The sequence below is a fragment of the Mixophyes fleayi genome, chromosome 10, assembly GCF_038048845.1.
Source record: "Mixophyes fleayi isolate aMixFle1 chromosome 10, aMixFle1.hap1, whole genome shotgun sequence".
NCBI classification, from domain to species: domain Eukaryota; kingdom Metazoa; phylum Chordata; class Amphibia; order Anura; family Limnodynastidae; genus Mixophyes; species Mixophyes fleayi.
This window is the reverse complement of record NC_134411.1, coordinates 103,409,031-103,433,502: the sequence shown is the minus strand read 5'-3', so window position 1 is coordinate 103,433,502 and position 24,472 is coordinate 103,409,031. Positions and strand designations below refer to the sequence as shown.

The window sequence follows — 24,472 nt, the reverse complement described above, 5'->3', positions numbered from 1 at the left end:
TTTTTGGAGGGGTGGATGTAATAACCTAATCCAGTGTTACCCCCCAATCCAGTCCTCGGGGCCCCTCACAGTGCAGGTGACAGGTGAGATAATTATACCACCTGTGGATCTGTTACATTGTATCAGTCAGTAACCACCTGTGGATCTGTTACATTGTATCAGTCAGTAATGAGTTCACATCATTAAAAACTGAATGATAATGTGAAGACCAATAGGAGGAAGGCAGATTTATCCCTGATTTGGGGGGCTCCTGTTAGAGTTCCTCTTGTGATGAGTCAGATAATCTGAAAAGATCGCCCTGATACCTAAGAAATCAGAAGCCAATAGAATGTTGTTTCCTCCAATATCCGGAAATGAATCGTCTGTACTAAGAGACGAGAAGGGGATCAGCATAGATGAGATCTCTAACAAGACAATATAGACACATATAATATATACATTGTACTGCTCTGTGCTTGAGAATATATTACTCATCTTCAAACCAAAAATAATTATGTTTAAGAATAAAATCCATATTATCCACAATGAAATCACTCTGAGGTGCTTTGTAAGAAAGATCGTGTATAAATATGGTCCATTCAGATAGCCAGGAAAATAATTAGATTTGGTTCTTATATTGATATATTTGTAACTTATTCCATTCAACCCTAGTATGGAGCTTTCAGCAACTGGTGTCTTCAAAATATCATTTTAAGGGTAAGACTTCTCATATTTATCTATATCTAGAAATTTAGCACGTTTGACTAAGTCACTGTTTTTAGAACTTTTACTTATCAGTTTTCTTCTGTTCTTGAGAGGGGGAAATTTCTTAGATTAGAAATCCCATCTGCTTTCATAATGTGTTTATCTGTTTCATTCCTAATTACTCTTCTCCCTCTGTTACAGTCAGGAGTCACTCAATGAGGTATCTTATTATTATGGGGGGTATTGACCCTTGTCTGTATCTGATCTTGGCTGGGAAATAGAATCTGTTCTAAAATATCACTTTATTCTTATTATTTTGTGCACTGTGTACATTATTATATATTTTAATATGTTTAATAATAAATTAGATTTGATTATCATTTGATCCATTCACTACCTTAGGGCTCTGTTCATCATTACAATGGTTATTGAATAGTGTAATTTTTCATTATTTTTTCGCCTGAGTACAAGTCACAATTACTGGTGTGGGACTTGAAGCTTTATATATACAAAGGCAGATGCAATATAAAAGTTTTATCATATCGAACACCTCTCCCTACAGAATGTAATATTTATTTTCTAGGGGCTGGCAATAGACCCATTCATTTGTAAAAAGATCAACAATCTTATCACCCTATGAAGTATTTATTGGGCAAAGCAAATATAAAACTCCCATTTCTGATGCCAATAAGACTTTTTGGCCATTTAATAAAGTCTTTTAAATGCAGCAAAATATATTCAGAAAATTACAATATTTTGGTGTTTAGTGTAACAACCATTTAAGTGCTCACATCTGATTTGGTGTTGACGATGTCGGGAGCGATACATTTTCTAGCGCTGGGTATTTTTCAGCGGCTGTGGCCTGGTTTTCAGATCTGACTTTTTCATGGTGTCTGTTCCCGGTCATGAGAGGGCTGATAAAAACAAACGGTAATCTCAATTTAATCATTTTGCAGAGCAAGATTTAATGTTTAGATCATAAAGGAACAATTTATTCTCTGGTAGGTAATAAATAACACCAAATGCCCAGGGAGCTATGGACTACACTGACGTGGCTCTCACAGCGCCTCGCCGAGTGGAAGACTCTTCATAACCGCAGAATCTGCCGTTCCTCCAATATACAGATTGTGTATATTGAAGGGATGGGGTCTCACCCTCTAAACCACGCAGACGGTTGCTGCTCTGATCTCCCCTGTGGGGGGCTGTATATTGCAGGCCGCTTAGGAGTTGAGGTGGATCCTGGTATTTGTCAGGCTCTGGATGTTTCTCCCGCTGTAACCGAGAGAAGGAAATCCCCTTATGTGACTTTACTGGCACTGAAAGTGGCGTCAAGCTGCGGAGGTGCCAGGTTGGGGAAACCTCGCTGTTTCTCTCGGCGTTCCAACGTGCGCTCGTTCCAGCTCTGGATTCTGATACAGAAATTACCTGTTGTGGTTTTTTTTGTGTTGTTTCTTTGTTTCAGTCTTACAACGTAAGACTTGGATTTCCAGTTTGTTAAATACAGAATATTTATTCTGAAATCACCATATTTGGGGGTCTAGTATAAGAACAATTTAACACATAACAGATGGGGGTTTTTTAGAGAGAAAACTTGACCAGACAATGACAGTAACTATTGGTGTCAGACACCACCGTGGCAGCCACGGGACGTGGACATCTGAACATCAATATCTGTTATGTGTTGTTATACTAAAATGCCAAAATATTATATTTCCTCGGATAAGATTTGCTGAATATAAAATAAAGGACTCAGACTGACCGTATTCGTTGTGAATTGTTGCTCTGGCAATAGAGCTAATTTGCTTTGAGTTATGCATCATAGAACTGACTACAGGAGCTAACATTCGTATCCTCGGCAATAACCCATTCTTGCAGTAAATTTTACCAGCTTAGCCGGTGCTGGCTATCCCATGCCCTTACTTGAGAGAGCGTGGTGGGGGTACGTGTACCGCAATGTCTGTTCTGTTAAGGCCATCTCAGGATGCAGCAATTCCATGAAGAAATATGTTTTTGTTTTTTTTACATAAATCACTGTCAGACTATAAGAAGAATGTTGATTATAAACCTTTTTCCTTGGATTGTTTCTTTAGGCTGCTAATAATGATTTATAATTCTAAACTGTTTGCACAGTGTCATGTGACTACCATGACAACCACAGTCACATGGCACATGATGGAGTAAGCGGAAAGGTTCTGAGCTGAAACTCCTCCTTCTCCCCACTGCCATCACATGACATCTGTGGGCCTTGGTGTGTGACTGGCAGCCATTCTTGTCTTGGCTCAGGAAAGATTTTGAAAAGGAGATAGTTATTTGTAGTAGGACAGCTAAGAATAATGACAGGTGCTACTTATCTTGCTGGAAAAAAATTGATGTGGATCTGCTGCTTTACCAGAAAAACTGATAAAAAATGTTATTACTGCATTATTTTTTATTTATTTTTTACCGGAAACTTTTTAAAACGAATCAGGCTTGTGAAGATGTTATTGCTTGAATGTAATCTCACAATTCTTGTTTCTCCAATCATCCCTAATACTTCTCTCTGTCTCCCTTTATTAGAGCTCATTATAAAGATTTAGGGGTAAATGTATCAAGCTGCGAGTTTTTGGCGGGTTTGAAAAGTGCCCAAAGCAGCCAATCAGATTCTAGTTATCATTTATTTAGTACATTCTAGAAAATGACAGCTAGAATCTGATTGGTTGCTATAGGCAACATCTCCACTTTTCAAACCCACCGGAAGCTCACAGCTTGATGCATTTACCCCTTAGAAACTAACTTAATGGTTTTATTGCTCAGAAAAGAAACATTATTTTCTGGTGGTGAAAAAAGGTAGATATTATCTTTTTATATTATATCTGCCTGAATTTTATGTATAAACAATTTGTTTTCATTAAACAAAAAAAGCTTTTATTTTATATATTTAATTCTAACAGTGGAACAGGGAGATCAGACCGAGCTGAACAGGTGACTCCAGAGCAATAAATGTCTCTTATCTCTCTGGATATTTCGGGAGAGAGGTGTCCCGCACTCGGCCCCTCATTTAACACTCAGCAACCTGATATCTCATACATCCACCTGGATTATTTTCTCTCTGAAAAGCTCAGACAAAGGGCTTCATGTTCCTGCTGCCATTCGGCTAATTCCTCCACACCTCATTCACCTGGGTCTGACTAAATCCCACCAAAGATTTCCCCCCTTCCGGTCTGAGAGAGGGATTATTATAGCTTATTACAGGAGAGTTGCTGGTAAGGAATCTGTATTAAAAAAATGGAGTCCGGCGTCTTTACGAAACACTAAGCGAGCGACTCACTGGTTAAACGCAACAGGCTGAGTAATATATATTGTACATCACCGTATGTTCTCGTGGTTAGTGAATCATTATTATATAAGTCATAATACCCCAACTGAACACACCTTACACCCCCATTATTAATGCACAAGTGATAATACCTCAATCCTTAGTGCACAAGTGATAATACCCCAATCATTAGTGCACAAGTGATGATATCCCAATTGAGCACACCTTACACCCCAATCGGTTGTGAACCTGTTCAATTACAAACAGCCAGAATAGGACAAGCCCAAAAACTGCTCTTTTGTGTAATAAGTCTGAATTTGGCAGACCCCAAAAGGGGTGGGGCTTATATGGAAAAAGTTTTAAAAAAAAAAGTGGGTGTTTGGGAATATCATGGGCGGGGTTTTGGAGTATCAGGGGTGTGGTTTATTTTGTCCCGATTATAGGTATAAATGTTGGGATGTATGATAATGGACTGGACACTTTGTAGATAAGTAACATGTCCTGCTCATTGGTTGTCAAGTTAAAGATATTTCAGTAGATATTGAGTATTGTGCTAATCTTGTCTAACACAGTGCCGATTCCCTCACAGATAAATATATTGTACATCTTCGTGTGTTCTCCGTGGTCAGCGCAGCCGCCGGCCCTGCGTCTTACAAGATACACTGTCGCTATATAAGGAAAGAGGAGTCTGTGGTTTGGCAACTGGTCTCTGAAGTGGGTGCGGTGAATTCTTTTTCTAAGGACAAAATTCTACGTCTCATCCATGAATAGATGGTGAGTTCCCAGTTTAACATCCAAAGAGAAAGGAATTTCCAAAACTATACCTGTACCTATAATGCACAGTCTAAATACGTCGTACTTATTATTTTAGGAGCTAACTGTCTGTTGCACATCCCACTTCCTAAGACATCTAGGGGGAGGAAATCACAATATTTTCCTTGTATATAATTAGACATTAAGTGGTTTGAAACATGCTGAGAATCTGTAGTTAGAGACAACTTCAGTCTATGTAAATTTTCTGCGTAAATGTGACGTCCATTGATCCAGGACGGCGGATTCTGTGCATCGTGTTTGTGAAATATCAGGATTAGGAGGAATTCTTGGAATGCCTGTTTGTTGGTGACACATCAGTTCTGGGACCTTTATCCGGGCCTTGTGCCTCACTTGCTGTCCGTTTAATGTTTAACCAGCCTGGTAACCTGATGGAATGTTCTGGGTGTACAGCTTACGACACGGCGATCAGAACAGAGCAAAGTATCTTCTCTTCTGCAGATACATGAAGGATTTATTGCACACAATAAGAATTCCTGAATAAATCTGATTGTAACACGCAATGATCAACGCAGATCGTTTTCTGATGGGTTAAAGCTGGGGCACAGAATTGTATCTCATTAGCTGGAAAATCAGCCAGGACTTTATAAATAAAGCGTGATAATAATATTAGGATGTATGTGCTCCCAGACCACTTCCCCTCACCTGCCGCTGGTACCCCTGGAATTGAAGAGCCATCCGCTAGTGGGACATAACAGCCAACTGGGACAAAAGTCCTGATCCACCGCTATGATGATCATTTTCTCCCGCGGTCACTCTGCGCTGGCACGATAGCTGGCTCCACGAGGCAGCGCGGGGGGGGGGGAATCGAGGCAGCGTTACAGTGGCAGCAGGGGGGGCGAGGCAGCGTTACAGTGGCAGCAGGGGGATCGACGGGGACGCGGGGCAGCGTTACAGTTGCAGCAGGGGGGGATCAAGGGAGAGCGAGGCAGCGCTACAGTGGCAGTGGGGGGGATCAAGGGGCAGCGTTACAGTTGCAGCGGGGGGGGGGGAATCCAGGAGGAGGGGGACAGGCAGAGAGTGGCAGCAGGGGGCGGGGGGCGATTGCAGGGGGAGTGTGCTGCCCAGCTGCTCTGATCACAAATCAGAGCAGTCGGCCATTACACTCTCCCTGCCTTTTTTGACAGCTACCGTAATATTTTTTTTTTCAAAATTTTGGGGCCAAAATTAAGGTGCGTCTTATACATGGGGAAATATGGTATGTAAGTAACAATGTTGTCTGTCAGTATAGATTTCTGGTAGTCCTTGCTGTAGGTACTATTTAAACAACTTGCTAGCAGCGCTGTTATCATAAAATATGGTGCCCAGTATAAATGAAACTGGCAGCGTCCTCCCCTGCTCCAGCCCAATCTCACCAAGCAAGCGCAAACTTCATCCCTCCATTGTGGGCGAGGGTGTTCTCTCCTACCTGTTCTTGTAGTATACACAAACTGCTGCTGGAATGTACAGGATGTACGTGGAATATGGAGAGACGATCAGTAAGGGACTACAGAACATAACACATCACGCAGTATAGAATACATACACCCAACATTCAATAGGTTGGCACATTACCCTTCATTTTGAGAATGAAAAAACATCCCAAAAACAACATCAGAACACCCACATCATCCAAAAATGACCCCACATGCCATCAGACCCCTATAAACCCTCAGATCCCTCACATAATCGAAAACTTCCCTTACATGCCCTTTATATGCCCATCAGACCTCCCCACGACACTGACCAGTCCCTCAACCTCCAAACATGCCAACCAGACCACCCCACATATCTATCCACATGCCCATCAGACTTACCCACATGCCCATCAGACTTACCCACATGCCAACCAGACCACCCCACATATCTATCCACATGCCCATCAGACTTACCCACATGCCAACCAGACCACCCCACATATCTATCCACATGCCCATCAGACTTACATGCCAACCAGACCACCCCACATATCCACCCACATGCCCATCAGACTTACCCACATGCCAACCAGACCACCCCACATATCTATCCACATGCCCATCAGACTTACCCACATGCCAACCAGACCACCCCACATATCTACCCACATGCCCATCAGACTTACATGCCAACCAGACCACCCCACATATCCATCCACATGCCCATCAGACTTACCCACATGCCCATCAGACTTACCCACATGCCAACCAGACCACCCCACATGCCCATCAGACTTACCCACATGCCGTCCTGTGAAACTTTTTAACATGCCCAATTCAACTCAGAATGCTGCTGGAGAGATCAGAGGAGACTTACTGTGCGGATGTCTCACACTGATGGCAGAGGGCACTGTCCTGGGGTGGCAGGAAGATGAGTGGTGACTAGAGAGGGGACGGGTCAAATGTCGTCATGAGCGGAGCAGCTTTCTGAGGAGAAAGAACTCCCAGGATCAGCAGCAGCGGTGTCAGCCGCGACTCTTACCTTCCTCTTGGAGGCGTCCCGGCCGTCGCTATGGCGACCGGGACGTCCTTTCCGGAAACCTCCCGACCGTTGCCAAGGCAACGGCCGGACACTAGCAGGAGTAGCGCTGCGTCCCGGCAGCTGTGGACAGCCGGGCGCATGCGCAGGAGCGCTGACAAGCCTGTGGGCTAATTACTTGTGGTTATCAGAATCTGCTCATGTGATATCAGAGCTAAGCTCTGATTGGCTGATGCTGATATTTAAGGCAGTGAGGTCTGCAGCCTCACTGCCGGTTATAGCGTCCTGTCCTCAGTTCTGCTGCCCGCTTGTTCTCTCTCAGCCTGGTTATTATTACCTTTGATTGTCTTCCCGTGTATGACCTTTGCTTGCTTCTGGACCACTGAACCTACACTTCTGACCCTGACCATTTGCCTGAAAACCAGATTCTGCTCCTCCACTAGTGCTCCTGACCTTTCGCTTGTCCTTGGATTTCGAACCTGTGCTTGTGACCTCTGACCTTGGTTTTACTGGCCGCTTCTGTCCGCCAATCACCCTTCTCCTGGGTTCTCCTTAAGTCAGTATACGTTACTCGACCCTCTGACGGCCCGCGGCCAAGTCTGTCCCCACCACTAGGGGCTCCAGCGAACACCGGGCCTTCAGAGTAGACCCCAAGTTTCATTGTACTGGCTTGGGAGTTCCTAACATTATAACCGGCCGAGGAAGATTGGTATATTACGGCCATGGACAACGACAAACCGAATCTGTCTCCAGCCCAGATCCTGGCGAACCAGATACAGATGGTTTCCCAAGTTGTGCAGACTCTATCCCAGCGGTTGGCAGCAAGAGGAGGCTTCCAGAAACCTGCAGCTTCAGCAAGCTCCCGCTGGAAACACTCCAGAACCCAAAATGAACTTGCCGGACCGGTTCTCTGGAGACAGGTCAGCTTTCCGCAATTTTAAGGAAAGTTGCAGGTTGTACTTCCGACTGAGACCCCGCTCCTCCGGTTCTGAACAGCAAAGGGTAGGGATCATCATCTCTCTACTACAGGGCGACCCTCAGTCTTAGGCCTTTTCCTTGCCTTCAACAAGTCCAGCCATGCAGACCGTTGATGCCTTTTTCCAAGCTTTGTGGTTATTGTATGATGACCCGGACAGGGTGGCCTCAGCTGAGTCCCATCTCCGAGCATTAAGGCAAGGACGTCGCTCCGCTGAAGAATATTGTGCGGAATTCCGGCGGTGGTCCACCGATAGTGCCTGGAATGATCCAGCACTGCAAAGTCAATTTCGCTTAGGGCTTACCGAGCAGATTAAGGATTCCTTAGTCCAGTATCCGGTATCCGACTCACTGGAGGAGTTGATGCAACTCGTCATCAAAATTGATCGTCGGATCAGAGAAAGGAGGACTGAACGGGAATCCTCTATACCTATTGACTTATCCTTTAGCTCCGGTACCACTCTGCCCGATTCCTCTGAGCCCATGCAGTTGGGCGCTTACTGCTTGCCTCCGGAAGAACGCTCCAGAAGACGCTCGCTGGGCCTTTGTATATATTGTGGTCAACCGGGCCACTTAGTACTTTCTTGTCCCAATAAGCCGGGAAACTCCTAGGCCTAAGTGCAGGTGAAGAGGTGCGCTTAGATCTTCAAATTATCTCTTCGGAAAATTCCTTATTAGTTCCTGGACGTTTAGCCTTCCGTGGGAAATCCATGGATCTGACGGATTTTCTTGATAGTGGTGTGGCCGGTAACTTCCTGGACATACATTTGGCTCTGACGCTCGATATTCCGGATATCAAGCTAGGATCAAGTATCACCACCTGTGGGTTGGATGGTAACCCCTTGCCTGGGGGAAGAATTCTTGCTAGGACTCCAATGGTTCGGTTGTCTGTAGGAGCCCTCCATACGGAGAAACTCGCCTTCTACCTTATTACCTGTCCCTCTGCTCCGTTGATTCTGGGGTATCCTTGGCTTCGCAGTCATAACCCCCTTATTGACTGGAAAAGAGGAGAAATTATCCGTTGGAGTCCCGGGTGCTCTACCTCTTGCTTGACCTTGCCGCTTAGAATCCTACGGCCTAGTCCAGAATTGTTGCCGGTACCCTACCAGGACTTCAGTGATGTGTTCTGCAAAAAGAAAGCTGATTCACTTCCACCACACCGAGAATATGACTGCGCAATTGATTTAGTACCAGGTTCCAAGTTGCCCAAAGGGCGTTTATACTCTTTGTCCATCCCTGAAACCCAGGCCATGGAGCTATACGTAGAGGAAAACCTGAAGAAAGGATTCATTCGTCCTTCTAAATCTCCCATAGTTCGATCAATTGAAAACAGCCACGATATTTTCGAAGATTGACCTTCGAGGGGCTTACAATCTTACCCGAATCAAGAAGGGGGATGAGTGGAAGACCGCCTTCAATACTCAGTCGGGACATTACGAATATCTCGAAATGCCATTCGGGCGATGCAACGCTCCGGCGGTCTTTCAGGACCTGATCAACGATGTTCTACGAGAGTTCCTGGGAAAAACAGTTGTTGTTTATTTGGATGACATTTTAATCTATTCCGAATCCTTACCTCAGCATCGTCAGCATGTCCGTCAGGTTTTATTGAAATTGCGGGAACATCATCTATATGCTAAACGGGAGAAATGCGAATTCGAGGTGTCCACAGTGGCGTTCCTGGGGTACATCATCTCCTCATCAGGATTCACAATGGACCCTGCCAAAGTTCAGGCAATCCAAGATTGGGTCCTCCCTACTAACCTGAAGGCGATCCAAAGATTCCTTGGGTTCGCCAATTATTACCGCAGGTTTATCGGCTCATTTTTCTCGTTAGTGGCTCCTATCACTGCCCTCACCCGAAAAGGAGCTAATCCAGTAAAGTGGTCTTCGGAAGCATTGGCAAGTTTCTCAGCGCTCAAAGCTGCTTTCATTTCTGCTCCAGTACCGAGACATCCTGACCCAGAACTTCAATTCGTTGTGTAGGTGGATGCTTCGGATGTCGGTGCTGGTGCCATCCTCTCACAGAAAGACCCACGGAGTAAAAAGTTACATCCCTGTGCCTTTTTCTCTAAAAAATTCCTGCCTGCCGAATGTAATTATGATGTCGGAAATCGTGAATTATTGGCCATTAAGTTGGCATTGGAGGAATGGCGACATTGGTTGGAGGGAGCTGCACATACCATTACCATCTTCACGGACCATAAAAACCTCCAATACATCCAGACCGCTAAAACTCTGAATCCCAGGCAGGCCCGCTGGGCTTTAATCTTCACCAGATTTAGGTTCATCATTACATTCCGTCCAGGTTCCAAAAATAATAAGGCCGATTCCTTGTCCCGAAGTTTTTTGGCCCATCATCCTCAGTCTTCTGACCCGTTGCCTATTGTTTCTGCAACTACTATTCATCTCGGACTCACCCAGGATCTGGGAGCCACTATCCGACACTTCCAGAGAATCGCTCCAGTTCAGACACCGGTCAACAAGTTATTTGTCCCGGTGCACTTAGGGAAATCTGTCCTCATCCTCATGGAGGGTCATAACAACCGCTCTGCTGGTCATCCAGGAATTCGTAGGACTATCGAAGTTCTTTCTCGCTGGCTTTGGTTGCCCACATTATCAGATGATGTGGAGACTTACGTTCGTGCCTGTCCTGAAAGTGCCAGAAATAAATCTGCTAGAAACTGTCCTTCTGGTCTATTGTTACCCTTGCCTCCTCCAAGCAGGCCTTGGACCCATCTTTCGATGGATTTTATTGTCGACCTGCCAGTATTCGCAGGACATTACACCACTTGGGTAGTCGTGGATCGGTTCAGTAAGATGGCACATTTTATATCATTGCCCAAGTTACCAGATGCCAGGACCTTGGCCACCTTGTTTTTGGCACATATTTTTCGTCTCCATGGGCTTCTCAAAGACATCGTCTCAGACCGAGGATCCCAGTTTATTGCCCGATTTTGGAGATCTTTTTGTAAATCCATCAGGATCTCTATCAGTCTGTCCTCTGCGTATCACCCGCAGTTGAATGGACAGACAGAGAGGACTAACCAGACTTTGGAACAGTTCCTACGCATCTACGTTTCTAAATTCCACAACAACTGTTCCTATCTCTTGCCCTGGGCAGAATTTGCGTACAACAATTCTTGCCATTCCGCTATACATACATCCCCGTTTTTCTGCAACCTCGGGTTTCACCCGAAATCCAACTCATTCTCTATTGCCATTCCCTGTGGGGATTTCGGAACACCGGCTTTTACTGCCAGGTAGAGGTCTGTCTGGGAAAAAGGTGCATTCCCAAAAATCCAAGGTCTTCGCTGACCGCCATCGTAAACCATGTTCATTGAAAGTGGGGGATCGAGTTTGGTTATCCACACGAAACATCAGGTTGCGGCAACCTTGCAGGAAGCTGGGGCCTTGATACATTGGACCGTTTCCAATTGAAAAAAAAAATAATCCAGTGGCATTTAGATTAAAACTACCCACTTCCTTAAAAATACCTTCTACGTTTCATTGTTCCCTTCTGAAGAAAGTCGCTGCTCCCAGCAAGTTTAATCGGCCTCGCTCTAACAGGCCCCGGCCTCTGATGGTGAACGGGGATCACAAATATATTTTCAAAAGAATCCTTGACTCAAGGAAGGTTCAAGGCCAAGTTCAATTCCTCGTACATTGGAAGGGTTATGGCCCTGAGGAACGATCGTGGATACCACAGAGGCGTCTCCACGCTGGAAGGCTCATCGAAGAGTTTTTCAAGAAGTTTCCCACGAAACCTGGATGTCGGGGTTCCTTGACCCCTCCTCAAGGGGGGGTTACTGTCAGCAGTCGCGACGGCCGCGGGCACCGCCGCGACTCTTACCTTCCTCTTGGAGGCGTCCTGGCCGTCGCTATGGCGACCGGGACGTCATTTACGGAAACCTCCCGGCCGGACACTAGCAGGAGTAGCGCTGCGTCCGGCAGCTGGGGACAGCCGGGCGCATGCGCAGGAGCGCTGACAAGCCTGTGGGCTAATTACTTGTGGTTATCAGAATCTGCTCATGTGATATCAGAGCTAAGCTCTGATTGGCTGATGCTGCAGCCTCACTGCCGGTTATAGCGTCCTGTCCTCAGTTCTGTTGCCTGCTTGTTCTCTCTCAGCCTGGTTATTATTACCTTTGATTGTCTTCCCGTGTATGACCTTTGCTTGCTTCTGGACCACTGAACCTACGCTTCTGACCCCGACCATTTGCCTGAAAACCGGATTCTGCTCCTCCGCTAGTGCTCCTGACCTTTCGCTTGTCCTTGGATTTCGAACCTGTGCTTGTGACCTCTGACCTTGGTTTTACTGGCCGCTTCTGTCCGCCAATCACCCTTCTCCTGGGTTCTCCTTAAGTCAGTATACGTTACTCGACCCTCGGTCGGCCCGCGGCCAAGTCTGTCCCCACCACTAGGGGCTCCAGCGAACACCGGGCCTTCAGAGTAGACCCCGAGTTTCATTGTACTGGCTTGGGAGTTTCTAACAAGCGGACAGCTGGCAGTGGGCCCCCCCTGAGTCCGAGCTGCAAACTGTAATACCCTCTGATGGTGGGTCTGGTTGCTCGTGTGGTAAGAAGATCCTGTGACACTAATATCATGTGATCATTCTGGGCCAATGTGCTGCAGCCTGGCTTTGTGATGATGTCACAGGGTGTCTCAGGAACATATGAGGCATGCTCAGCCCAGTACATGGGATGGTCACACTCTTTGTAACACGCAGTACATGTGACATGTTGCAATGAATGATGAATGGGATTGCTGGTCATTTTGGGGCCACCCACACTTGCCTACTCTCCCGCAATGTCCAGGAGACTCCCGAATTTTAGGGAGTACTCTAGGAAGAGCAGGCACTTGCCCAGAAACGGGGCTTAATGATGTGATTTGCATAATCATGATCCCATCCCCCAATACACAATGCGGATACAATACAATAGACCCCTCCTCACTTGACCCTTGACCTTCCCTCCCACAATTCCTGGGGCAGAGTAAATAAGTGTTTGTAAGTATGAGCCCACAATGCTTGTAGAGAGAAGTCCCGATCACAGCCGATTCCTGTGTACACACTATACACGTTCTACACAATTTTTCATCAGATCTGTGATCTACATCGGTCATAACCAGCGGCTGAAAACATCCTGACTCCACAGAGATCTCTGGACACTGCTGGACCAGACACACTGCAGGATTGGGACAACATCGTTCCATCACTGAACAAGATTTTTAGTCCAATTTAAAATCAAGTGAAACGATAAGATGATCTTTGGAACAATAATCGTTCATCGTTGGAGCGTTCACATTAATGTAATGTCAGGCCGAACGGTCGTTTATTGTGTGATTGACCCGATAATTGGCTGAAAACCCCGTAGTCTGTACCCAGCCTGAGTGTATAGAGGAACAGATATCACCGGGTGATGTGACTGCTGTGCTGCGCTTCTCCAGAAGTTGTGAAACTATAAGTCCCGCACAGTAGTACAGTGCGTCCTCCACCGAGTGCTGCATTGCACGGTGCGCCCTCCAGTGAGTGTCAGCCTGCTCGGTGCGCCCTCCAGTGAGTGCCAGCCTGCTCAGTGCACCCTCCAGTGAGTGTCAGGCTGCTCAGTGCACCCTCCAGTGAGTGTCAGGCTGCTCAGTGCACCCTCCAGTGAGTGTCAGGCTGCTCAGTGCACCCTCCAGTGAGTGTCAGGCTGCTCAGTGCACCCTCCAGTGAGTGTCAGGCTGCTCAGTGCACCCTCCAGTGAGTGTCAGGCTGCTCAGTGCACCCTCCAGTGAGTGTCAGGCTGCTCAGTGCACCCTCCAGTGAGTGTCAGGCTGCTCAGTGCACCCTCCAGTGAGTGTCAGGCTGCTCAGTGCACCCTCCAGTGAGTGTCAGCCAGCTCAGTGCACCCTCCAGTGAGTGTCAGCCAGCTCAGTGCACCCTCCACGGAGTGCTGCATTGCACAGTGCTCTCTCTACTGAGTGTCGGGCTGCTCAGTGCACCCTTTACTGAGTGTCAGGCTGCTCAGTGCACCCTCCACTGAGTGCTGCATTGCTCGGTGCACCCTCCACTGAGTGCTGCATTGCTCGGTGCACCCTCCACTGAGTGCTGCATTGCTCGGTGCACCCTCCACTGAGTGCTGCATTGCTCGGTACACCCTCCAGTTAGTGTCAGGCTGCTCAGTGCACCCTCCAGTGAGTGCCAGCCTGCTCAGTGCACCCTCCAGTGAGTGTCAGGCTGCTCAGTGCACCCTCCACTAAGTGTCAACCTGCACAGTGCACCCTCCACTGAGTGTCAGCCTGCACAGTGCACCCTCCACTGAGTGTCAGCCAGCTCAGTGAACCCTCCACTGAGTGTCAGCCAGCTCAGTGAACCCTCCACTGAGTGCTGCATTGCACAGTGCTCTCTCCACTGAGTGTCAGCCTGCACAGTGCACCCTCCACTGAGTGTCAGCCTGCACAGTGCACCCTCCACTGAGTGTCAGCCTGCACAGTGCACCCTCCACTGAGTGTCAGCCTGCACAGTGCACCCTCCACTGAGTGTCAGCCAGCTCAGTGAACCCTCCACTGAGTGTCAGCCAGCTCAGTGCACCCTCCACTGAGTGTCAGCCAGCTCAGTGCACCCTCCACTGAGTGTCAGCCAGCTCAGTGCACCCTCCAGTGAGTGCTGCATTGCACAGTGCTCTCTCCACTGAGTGTCAGCCTGCACAGTGCACCCTCCACTGAGTGCTGCATTGCACAGTGCACCCTCCAGTGAGTGTCAGGCTGCTCAGTGCACCCTCCAGTGAGTGTCAGGCTGCTCAGTGCACCCTCCAGTGAGTGTCAGGCTGCTCAGTGCACCCTCCAGTGAGTGTCAGCCAGCTCAGTGCACCCTCCAGTGAGTGTCAGGCTGCACAGTGCACCCTCCAGTGAGTGTCAGGCTGCACAGTGCACCCTCCACTGAGTGTCAGGCTGCACAGTGCACCCTCCACTGAGTGTCAGCCAGCTCAGTGCACCCTCCACTGAGTGTCAGCCTGCACAGTGCACCCTCCACTGAGTGTCAGCCTGCACAGTGCACCCTCCACTGAGTGCTGCATTGCACAGTGCACCCTCCACTGAGTGTCAGGCTGCTCAGTGCACCCTCCAGTGAGTGTCAGGCTGCTCAGTGCACCCTCCAGTGAGTGTCAGGCTGCTCAGTGCACCCTCCAGTGAGTGTCAGCCAGCTCAGTGCACCCTCCAGTGAGTGTCAGCCAGCTCAGTGCACCCTCCACTGAGTGTCAGGCTGCTCAGTGCACCCTCCAGTGAGTGTCAGCCAGCTCAGTGCACCCTCCACTGAGTGTCAGGCTGCTCAGTGCACCCTCCAGTGAGTGTCAGGCTGCACAGTGCACCCTCGGTCGGAGTCATTGTTTGGCTGCAGCATTAAGCACATTCCACACAGCCCCAGCACCTCCGTCTCCTTCCGCGCATTCCTCCCCGGGAAGAGAAAAGAGTGCGGCGGTGCCTCCTCCCTCCCTCCGCCTGGCGGGGCTCTTTATGTCCCCGGAGCCCCCAGTCACAGCCCGGGCTGGGATGAAGCTGTCCCCCCCGGACACCCATGGAGCAGTACGAGGAGGACATTGCCCTGCAGGCCGGCCGGCTGATGGAGGAGCTGGCCCTGTATGACGGGAGGGGCCCCTACCTGCCCCGCAGGGCCCTGAATGGCAGCACCCAGGAGGCCAGGTCCGAGGTGGCACTGCCCTGCTACTCCGGGCTGCCAGACAAGAGCAAGAGGTACTCGGCAGAGATCTATAGGAGCAGCATGTACCCCGGGGGCAAGAGTGGGCAGGAGGGCAAGCTGTGTGCCACCAGCCCCAGGACCAGCCTGGTGGTGCCAGGACAGGGGGACAAGTACACCAGCCCCAGGTCCAGCATGGGCCAGTATGAAGGGGCAGTTCTCAGCCCCAGGTCCAGCATGGGGCAGTATGAGGGGGCAGTTCTCAGCCCCAGATCCAGCATGGGGCAGTGTGAGGGGGCAGTTCTCAGCCCCAGGTCCAGTTATGCCAGCACTGCCAGTGACACCAGCAAGCACTCCAGCCCCCGTGCCAGCCTCAACAGCTACGACTCTGGCTCCAAGCCCAGCAGTAACCGCACCAGTGGCATCAGCATGGGCTACGACCAGCGGCACATCAGCCCCAGGTCCAGTACTGCTAGCCAGTACTCCTGCACCACCAGCCCCAGGTCCAGCTACTCGGACTCACGGTACGTGTCTACGGGGACCCAGGACTTAGATGGGGTGGTGGGCCATGGGAGCTTGGTGAGCCCCAGGTCCAGTATGTGTCTACAGGATGGAAGAGCTGCCACATTGGGGAGCTGCAACCCTTCTGTGGTCAGCCCAAGGTCCAGCATTTCCAGCCACAGTTCTCGGAGTTCCAGAAGCTCCAGGGGGTCCATGGGGGCTTACACTGATCTCCCAGTGCCCTCCCCCAGGTCCTCTATGCTGGGGCCAAGTGTACAGGAAGAGCCCCTCATGCAGGATCCTGGAGAGACTTGTCACTACAAAGGTCTCACCCAGACTCCACCACCTCTCCCCTCCAATCCTGAGCCCAATTCGGGAGCATCCTACAGCTTCAGCTCGGTCAAGGGTTCTGCCACCGTGCACAGGTTTAAGGTTCCTTACCAAGTCACCCCGTCCAAGGAAAGTGGACCCAGCCAGGCGGAGAAGAGGCTGGAAGCTCTCACCCTAGAGTTGGAGAAAGAACTGGAGATGCACATGAAGAAGGAGTACTTTGGTAAGTGACAGTGTCTTATAACATTAATTGCTTGTGTGGAACATGTTGTAATTAGTGGACCTAGAACTCAACTTGTGGGGCAGCTTTGTATAATATCCCTGGCTGTGTATAAACACGAGGTGCCTCGTTATGTTCTGTACAACCGACTTCCTTTTCCCAAGCCTGGAATGTGCCTCCATTATTGGGCGCTGTGTCTGCTTATTGACTGATAGAAGTGTAATTTATCATGCAGCAGTTGGATGCAAGTCCTGTAATCGTCCTCTAAAATTTTAGGGGTTCAACAATTTTCTTGCTATATGGAATTAATTTCCTGACGTGTCCTGATATAAGGTGCTGTGGGTGATACTGATGCTAAATAAATAATGTTAATTATGATTTTCCCTGCTCAGTGTGGGGATTAATATTTCACTGGGGTCCATATTTGGTGTATTGGTTTACCATTCGTGCAGAGCAGCCCCCTCCGGCTGTAAAGTGGTTAATGGTTTGAGTAATGACCAGACAATAGCAGCAGTGTTCTACAACCTGGATTGCTACAATGTATATCTCCTGTCTTAACCACTTGCATGCCAGGCACGCCTTCCCAGCATTGGCATCGGTTACAGGGAAAAGGCTTCCATTGGCTTATGCTGGTGACTCTGACCTCTGAAGTGGGAGATCTGCCTGACACAGAACGAGTATTAAACTGATGTTTGGTTTGCGGCATCTCTCATGTTTCAGTTTGGTAGTTTTATTGCAGTTCATGTGAGTTTGGTGTCACGTTGACTTGTTTTCTAGCATTGTCGGTCTAGTTTGCCGCCAGTCGTAATATTCAGATTTCCCCGAATGACTAATCTCATCCATCTTGGCTGAGGTTCGATTTCCAAGTAAAACTATATTGGACTCTCTTCTGTTTCTCGAGTGTCTCATTGTTATTGGGGAGATAAACATCAGACCCTGAATTGGGGATTTCTTCTTAGTTGTGAAGTTGTAAGAGGCTCTGACATGTATGATTAGACTGTAAGCTCTCCGGAGCGAGGATGGGTCTTGTTTGCTGCAGGATGTGATCTTATTCACTGGTTGGGAAAGTAATGTCCAATGTGGGAAATTACACACAATTGTTATCTAAGGACAAGAAAAGTGAAATCGCTGAAACTAAATGTTCTACCAGCATTTATCTAGCGCATTATCTGCGTCTTTACCTGTCCGCACCTGATGCCAACACACAGTGGATGCAGCCATTCTGTGGGCTGAGCCAATAAGCTTAGAATGCAGCCAATTAATTTACTGGGAGCCAATGACATCACTGAGGCACTGGGAAGGCTGAGCCTAGTGACTGGATATTGGGGCATCCTTCAAAATGTCTGCCTCCAATGTGTGTACCAGACTGGGGATGGATTAACGTATATTCTCCAACCCAACTTAATGAGTCCATAGGATGCAATGGACACGACCCCCAGGATCTCACACTACAACGTGTCCGGGATCACTGTGCGAGGGATTCCTGATTCTCCAGGTTACATTGCAGTAAATTATAGTCTATAACTGACACCATGCCCTATAAAGAGCGATGTTACATAGTGCGGCAGAGTGACGGTAGTGTCACACGAGCTGTGTTTTCCAGCTGACGTAATGTGGCGCGTGTGACCGGGAACATACACAGTGTGTAATATACAGAGACTTGCGGAGATGAAATGTTCCCTGTCTTTCATCGTGGAAAATCTCTGTCAGTGTACAGCTCGTGTGACACCACCGTAGGGCTCCGGTGTTAGTGATTCCCTAACTTAAATGGCGGGGAAGATTGTATAGAGTGTATGGATGATGGCACCTCTGGGTACCAGGTTGGTATAGGCAGGAGTTGCTGCTTGAAATACGAGGCCTGGCGCAGAAGATAGTTTGCACCAGGTCAGTAGGTTAATGGTTTCTGGGGTGTGTGTCTATATATCACAGGTAATAGGATGTCTGTCCTTGTACAACCACTCAGACTATGGTAGTGTTAATGGCCACTATTGCCGTCCGATACGCTACTTGTGGCCAAGCCGCAGTGTTTGTGAGCACAATGAGGTGACCGCTCTGTGCAAAGAGATTTTATTTGTCGGGTTAGATGACAAATTTGTATGTAACTATTTTACTTGATTTTTTTGCTGAGTACATCAGATATCACTTGTTTTATTGAGAAAATATTCTGTAAAGTGTCAGATCAGCTTCTCCACCCACAAATGTACCACGTAGCCTATAGCTGTAGGGAAATAACATTACAGCGCAGCGTATTACATTGTAGAGAGTTTGTCAGCACTGGTTACCTACGCCTGGTGGAGGTGGCCATTTGTAGGACTGAACCAGTATGGATTCGCTATGAGCAGTCACGTGACTGAGGCACTTCATGAGGCCTCCTCTGATAGGCTGCAGGCTTATGTCTGCGGTCTCCACCCACAAAATGGCTGCCTCCACTGTGTGTATGCCACTGCAGTAACTGTGACCTGTTATCTGGACGGTCCGCCTTAACATTATGTGACACTTGTCTGTGTTCCTTCCGCAGGGATGCGATTCCTCATAGCGTCTCGTCACTGCGCGTACACCGCGGGAAGCCGCCATATGCTGCGTTTGTGTGAATAGTTCTGTAATGTTTCCTGCACCTTTGTGAATTTATTCCTACACTCTGCGCACACAGGTCCTAGTGACCGGGATACTTTAATACCTGGCACCCATTCTCTATGTCCAGGAGTAGGCAATAAATAGCTCTCCAGCTGTTGTGGCACTACAAGCTCCAGCATGCTCTCCCAGCTGTCATCTTTATGAGGCAGGATGTGGCCCTTCACTGGAGAACCCAACACGTTTTATTGTATAATGCAACTAATTAGTAAGTTCTGTATAATTCTCCCACTAACCTACAAAGTACAGATACTAAGAAGCACCCACTGACCTCCGCACGGCTCTCATTGGCTGCGTTCGGTATATAATAACCCATAGCTGAGGCTGTCGCTGTGACGTGAGACCTACCATCTAGGTTACGGGGGTGATGGTGAATATTCCGGTTGCGGATGTTTGGTTAGATGCCCTCGGAGCGCTCTGCGCTGTACAGAACAGTTACTAATGCGCCACATTGAATTCTTCAGCCAAACCTAATCTTGGGGCTTTTCAGAGTTTTTTTTTTTTTTTTTTTTCTAAAAATTCCTTTCAGTCAGTGAAGCTGTTTGAGGTCATAGGATGAGATCCGTGTACAATGGGGCACAAAGAACACGTTCAGCCGCTGAAGGCAAACACAATGATTCCACATTCTCTGCTCCAACCTCAGAGAGTGCATTCCAGCCGGCTGTACCCGCCGCATTAACCCCTCCACGGCTGCAGGTCGTGTCTGTCCAGGAATGTCTCAGATTCCTTCCCAAGTGAAAACATAGACACGTATGTGCTAGCATCATACATGTGGCCAGAGAAAACAGGCAAAACCCAGAGGACAGCAGCTGTAGTGTTATTGCCTGCCCTTGTTTACTCAGGAAATCCTTTTAGTTGCTTGGTAGCTGCTGCCATATTTCATTACTCTGTCCATATTGGTCATGTAACGTAAATGTATCATTTCCAGTATCTGAAGCAACAAAACTAATCCCGTCGCAGACATCCCCCTGGTGTCTGATGAGGTTTGTTGGCCTTCATGTAATTCATAATATATTGTGCTGAGCAATACTCCTGTAAGTAAAGTCTTTATAAATGGTTCGTAGTGATGACTTCACCTGTAATAAGCAGTAATACAAGTGACTGCTATATAAATGTAATATAGTCTGTATCCCACATGTTATACTATAGACGCATAATTATCTATGGACCATATAGATTTGGTTGGTTAATAATTTTGTGATATTGGGAAATAATGGTTACCTGTCGTTCATCGCACTAAAGATGCTGCGGGCGTTGGATTAATTGTATGATCGGCTGCAGAATCTCCGGTATATTTAATGTAGTCGCGCTACAGGTTACGTACTTTTATATTATGTGTATTATACATGGCTGACATCATGGTACCTTCTAACACATCCTCCTGTGATTAGTTTGGGGGATATTATGACAAATGTCCTACCCCTAGTTGTATGCTGAGGGGGGGGGTGTTATCTGTCCCACCCCTGGTTGTATGGTGGGGGGGGGGGGTGTTATCTGTCCTACCCCTAGTTGTATAGTGGGGGGGGGTGTTATCTGTCCTACCCCTGGTTGTATGGTGGGGGGGGGGGTGTTATCTGTCCTACCCCTAGTTGTATAGTGGGGGGGGGTGTTATCTGTCCTACCCCTGGTTGTATAGTGGGGGGGGGGGGTGTTATCTGTCTTACCCCTAGTTGTATAGTGAGGGGGGGGGGTGTTATCTGTCCTACCCCTGGTTGTATGCTGAGGGGGGGGTGTTATCTGTCCTACCCCTGGTTGTATGGTGGGGGGGGGGTGTTATCTGTCCTACCCCTGGTTGTATGCTGGGGGGGGGTGTTATCTGTCCTACCCCTGGTTGTATGCTGAGGGGGGGATGTTATCTGTCCTACCCCTGGTTGTATGCTGAGGGGGGGGGTGTTATCTGTCCTACCCCTGGTTGTATAGTGGGGAGGGGGGTGTTATCTGTCCTACCCCTGGTTGTATAGTGGGGGGGGGGTGTTATCTGTCCTACCCCTGGTTGTATAGTGGGGGGGGGTGTTATCTGTCCTACCCCTGGTTGTATAGTGGGGGGGGGGGGTGTTATCTTTCCTACCCCTGGTTGTATGGTGGGGGGGGGGTGTTATCTGTCCTACCCCTGGTTGTATGGTGGGGGGGGGGGGTGTTATCTGTCCTACCCCTGGTTGTATGCTGAGGGGGGGGGGTGTTATCTGTCCTACCCCTGGTTGTATGCTGAGGGGGGGGGGGTGTTATCTGTCCTACCCCTAGTTGTATGCTGAGGGGGGGGTGTTATCTGTCCTACCCCTGGTTGTATGGTGGGGGGGGGGTGTTATCTGTCCTACCCCTGGTTGTATGGTGGGGGGGGGGGGTGTTATCTGTCCTACCCCTGGTTGTATGGTGGGGGGGGTGTTATCTGTCCTACCCCTAGTTGTATGCTGAGGGGGGGGGGGGGTGTTATCTGTCCTACCCCTGGTTGTATGGTGGGGGGGATGTTATCTGTCCTACCCCTGGTTGTATGCTGAGGGGGGGGTGTTATCTGTCCTACCCCTGGTTGTATGGTGGGGGGGATGTTATCTGTCCTACCCCTGGTTGTATGCTGAGGGGGGGGTGTTATCTGTCCTACCCCTGGTTGTATGGTGGGGGGGGGGGTGTTATCTGTCCTACCCCTGGTTGTATGGTGGGGGGGGTGTTATCTGTCCTACCCCTGGTTGTATGGTGGGGGGGGTGTTATCTGTCCTACCCCTAGTTGTATGCTGAGGGGGGGGGGTGTTATCTGTCCTACCCCTGGTTGTATGGTGGGGGGGGGGGTGTTATCTGTCCTACCCCTGGTTGTATGGTGGGGGGGGGGTGTTATCTGTCCTACCCCTGGTTGTATGGTGGGGGGGGTGTTATCTGTCCTACCCCTAGTTGTATGCTGAGGGGGGGGGGTGTTATCTGTCCTACCCCTGGTTGTATGGTGGGGGGGGTGTTATCTGTCCTACCCCTGGTTGTATGGTGGGGGGGGTGTTATCTGTCCTACCCCTAGTTGTATGCTGAGGGGGGGGGGGGTGTTATCTGTCCTACCCCTGGTTGTATGGTGGGGGGGATGTTATCTGTCCTACCCCTGGTTGTATGCTGAGGGGGGGGTGTTATCTGTCCTACCCCTGGTTGTATGGTGGGGGGGATGTTATCTGTCCTACCCCTGGTTGTATGCTGAGGGGGGGGTGTTATCTGTCCTACCCCTGGTTGTATGGTGGGGGGGGGGTGTTATCTGTCCTACCCCTGGTTGTATGGTGGGGGGGGGGGGTGTTATCTGTCCTACCCCTGGTTGTATGGTGGGGGGGGGTGTTATCTGTCCTACCCCTAGTTGTATGCTGAGGGGGGGGGGGTGTTATCTGTCCTACCCCTAGTTGTATGGTGGGGGGGGTGTTATCTGTCCTACCCCTAGTTGTATGCTGAGGGGGGGAGGGTGTTATCTGTCCTACCCCTGGTTATATGGTGGGGGGGGGGGGGGGGTGTTATCTGTCCTACCCCTAGTTGTATGGTGGGGGGGTGTTATCTGTCCTACCCCTGGTTGTATGGTGGGGGGGTGTTATCTGTCCTACCCCTGGTTGGGGGTTGTTTATAAAGTTATTATATCCGATGTCCTCTCTGGAGACAGGAAACGGACCCCATTAAGCTCTCTCTTCCTTGGTATGAGCAGGACGGGGGGGTCCAGCTGGTGCTGTGCAGGACACGTCGCCCCTCCGTCCTTTGTGTGCGGCCTATTCTACAATGAGGGGCTGCGTTTACCTTTTGTTCTCACAATTGAGGCTTCTTTCTTTTCACAAACACCTGTGGCATTGACACAGGACCCAGGAATTCCTAGAATTTCCCCAGAGCTGCCGGGATTACCACTCCCAGTACTCCCAGAGTGAACTGAAGTGACAATAGGGATGGGGGGGGGGGGGGGGCTGTGTACAATTTATGTTGCTGGGGAATATAATGAGCGGCCGTGGAATAGTCTCCCACCTGGAGTATCCTGTGTGTACAGTGGAGTCCTGTACGTGTGATGTTGCCGTGCTCAGAGGCCTCCTCTATGTGACACTGATACATACAGAACGTGTGAGCAGGTTCGGGGATATCCGTATAAGCCTTATCGTATACCAGGGCCTGGTGTCCCCCATGCTCTGTATCAAGTAGCTGGGGGCGGTGAGCACAGGTCAGGATTTCAGGTTTCCCTGGTTTGAAGACCATCTGTACATATGAGACATTGTATCACCCAGGAACACGATTGTAGCAGGAACTTCCCTGAACGTCAATTTAAATTTGTGGTTTATGTCACTAGTTCCTAGTAAAGTGATGAGCCCCATTCTCATGAATGTTAGCCCAGAAAATGCGCTATAAGAATATAAAAAACCCAATTGGGGGGGGGGGGGGAGCCACTCGCAGCTTTAAATGAAGCCTTATAGATATAATAAGATAGCACTGGTGTAACATTGAGTATGAAGCCTAATGTGGAAGCTCTATGTATTTGTGTGACTGGGTTACCGCTGCCGTGTGCTCAGTTTTCTGACCACTTTTATGGGAGGTTACGATGGTGATGCGGGGAGAGGATTCTGATGCTTGTGTTAAATTGCACATGATCTGATCTTTTGGGGCATTGTAGTTTAAATATGTGACTGTCTGTCTCCATTTAATGGTTTCCATGGCGGATTGCTTAATAGTGGAACAGTGTAATATAACAAAAAACACCTTTCTTCCCTCATTGGATAACACTGGTGAAAACCGGTGCGATGGACAAAAGATGTTGTTACTCATGGCAACAAATCAGATTTGCTTTCATTTTTGCAAACTGCGCCACAGCAGTGATGGCATCTGGTTGCTATGGGCAACGCCGCCTGTTTACTTTACACTAACTTTTATTAAACTGCTGCATGAGTTGCTGGTTTTTGTAATTTAA

General features: G+C 48.7%; 1 protein-coding gene across 3 annotated transcripts in view; it reads left to right on the top strand.

The window, feature by feature from the left end:
• The first annotated feature begins 15,644 nt into the window (after nt 1–15,644).
• LOC142104605 (Wilms tumor protein 1-interacting protein homolog) overlaps nt 15,645–24,472 on the top strand; it is a 39,835-nt gene continuing 31,007 nt past the window's right edge. Inside the window, exons 1-2 of one of the 3 annotated variants that reach the window (XM_075189377.1) lie at nt 15,646–16,084; nt 16,127–16,950. In XM_075189377.1, coding sequence (XP_075045478.1) covers nt 15,777–16,084; nt 16,127–16,950 — 1,132 coding nt within the window. In that variant the 5' untranslated portion in view covers nt 15,646–15,776. Of the gene's footprint in view, nt 16,951–24,472 lie in introns of all 3 variants that reach the window. The other 2 variants (XM_075189378.1, XM_075189376.1) reach the window with 2 other exon arrangements.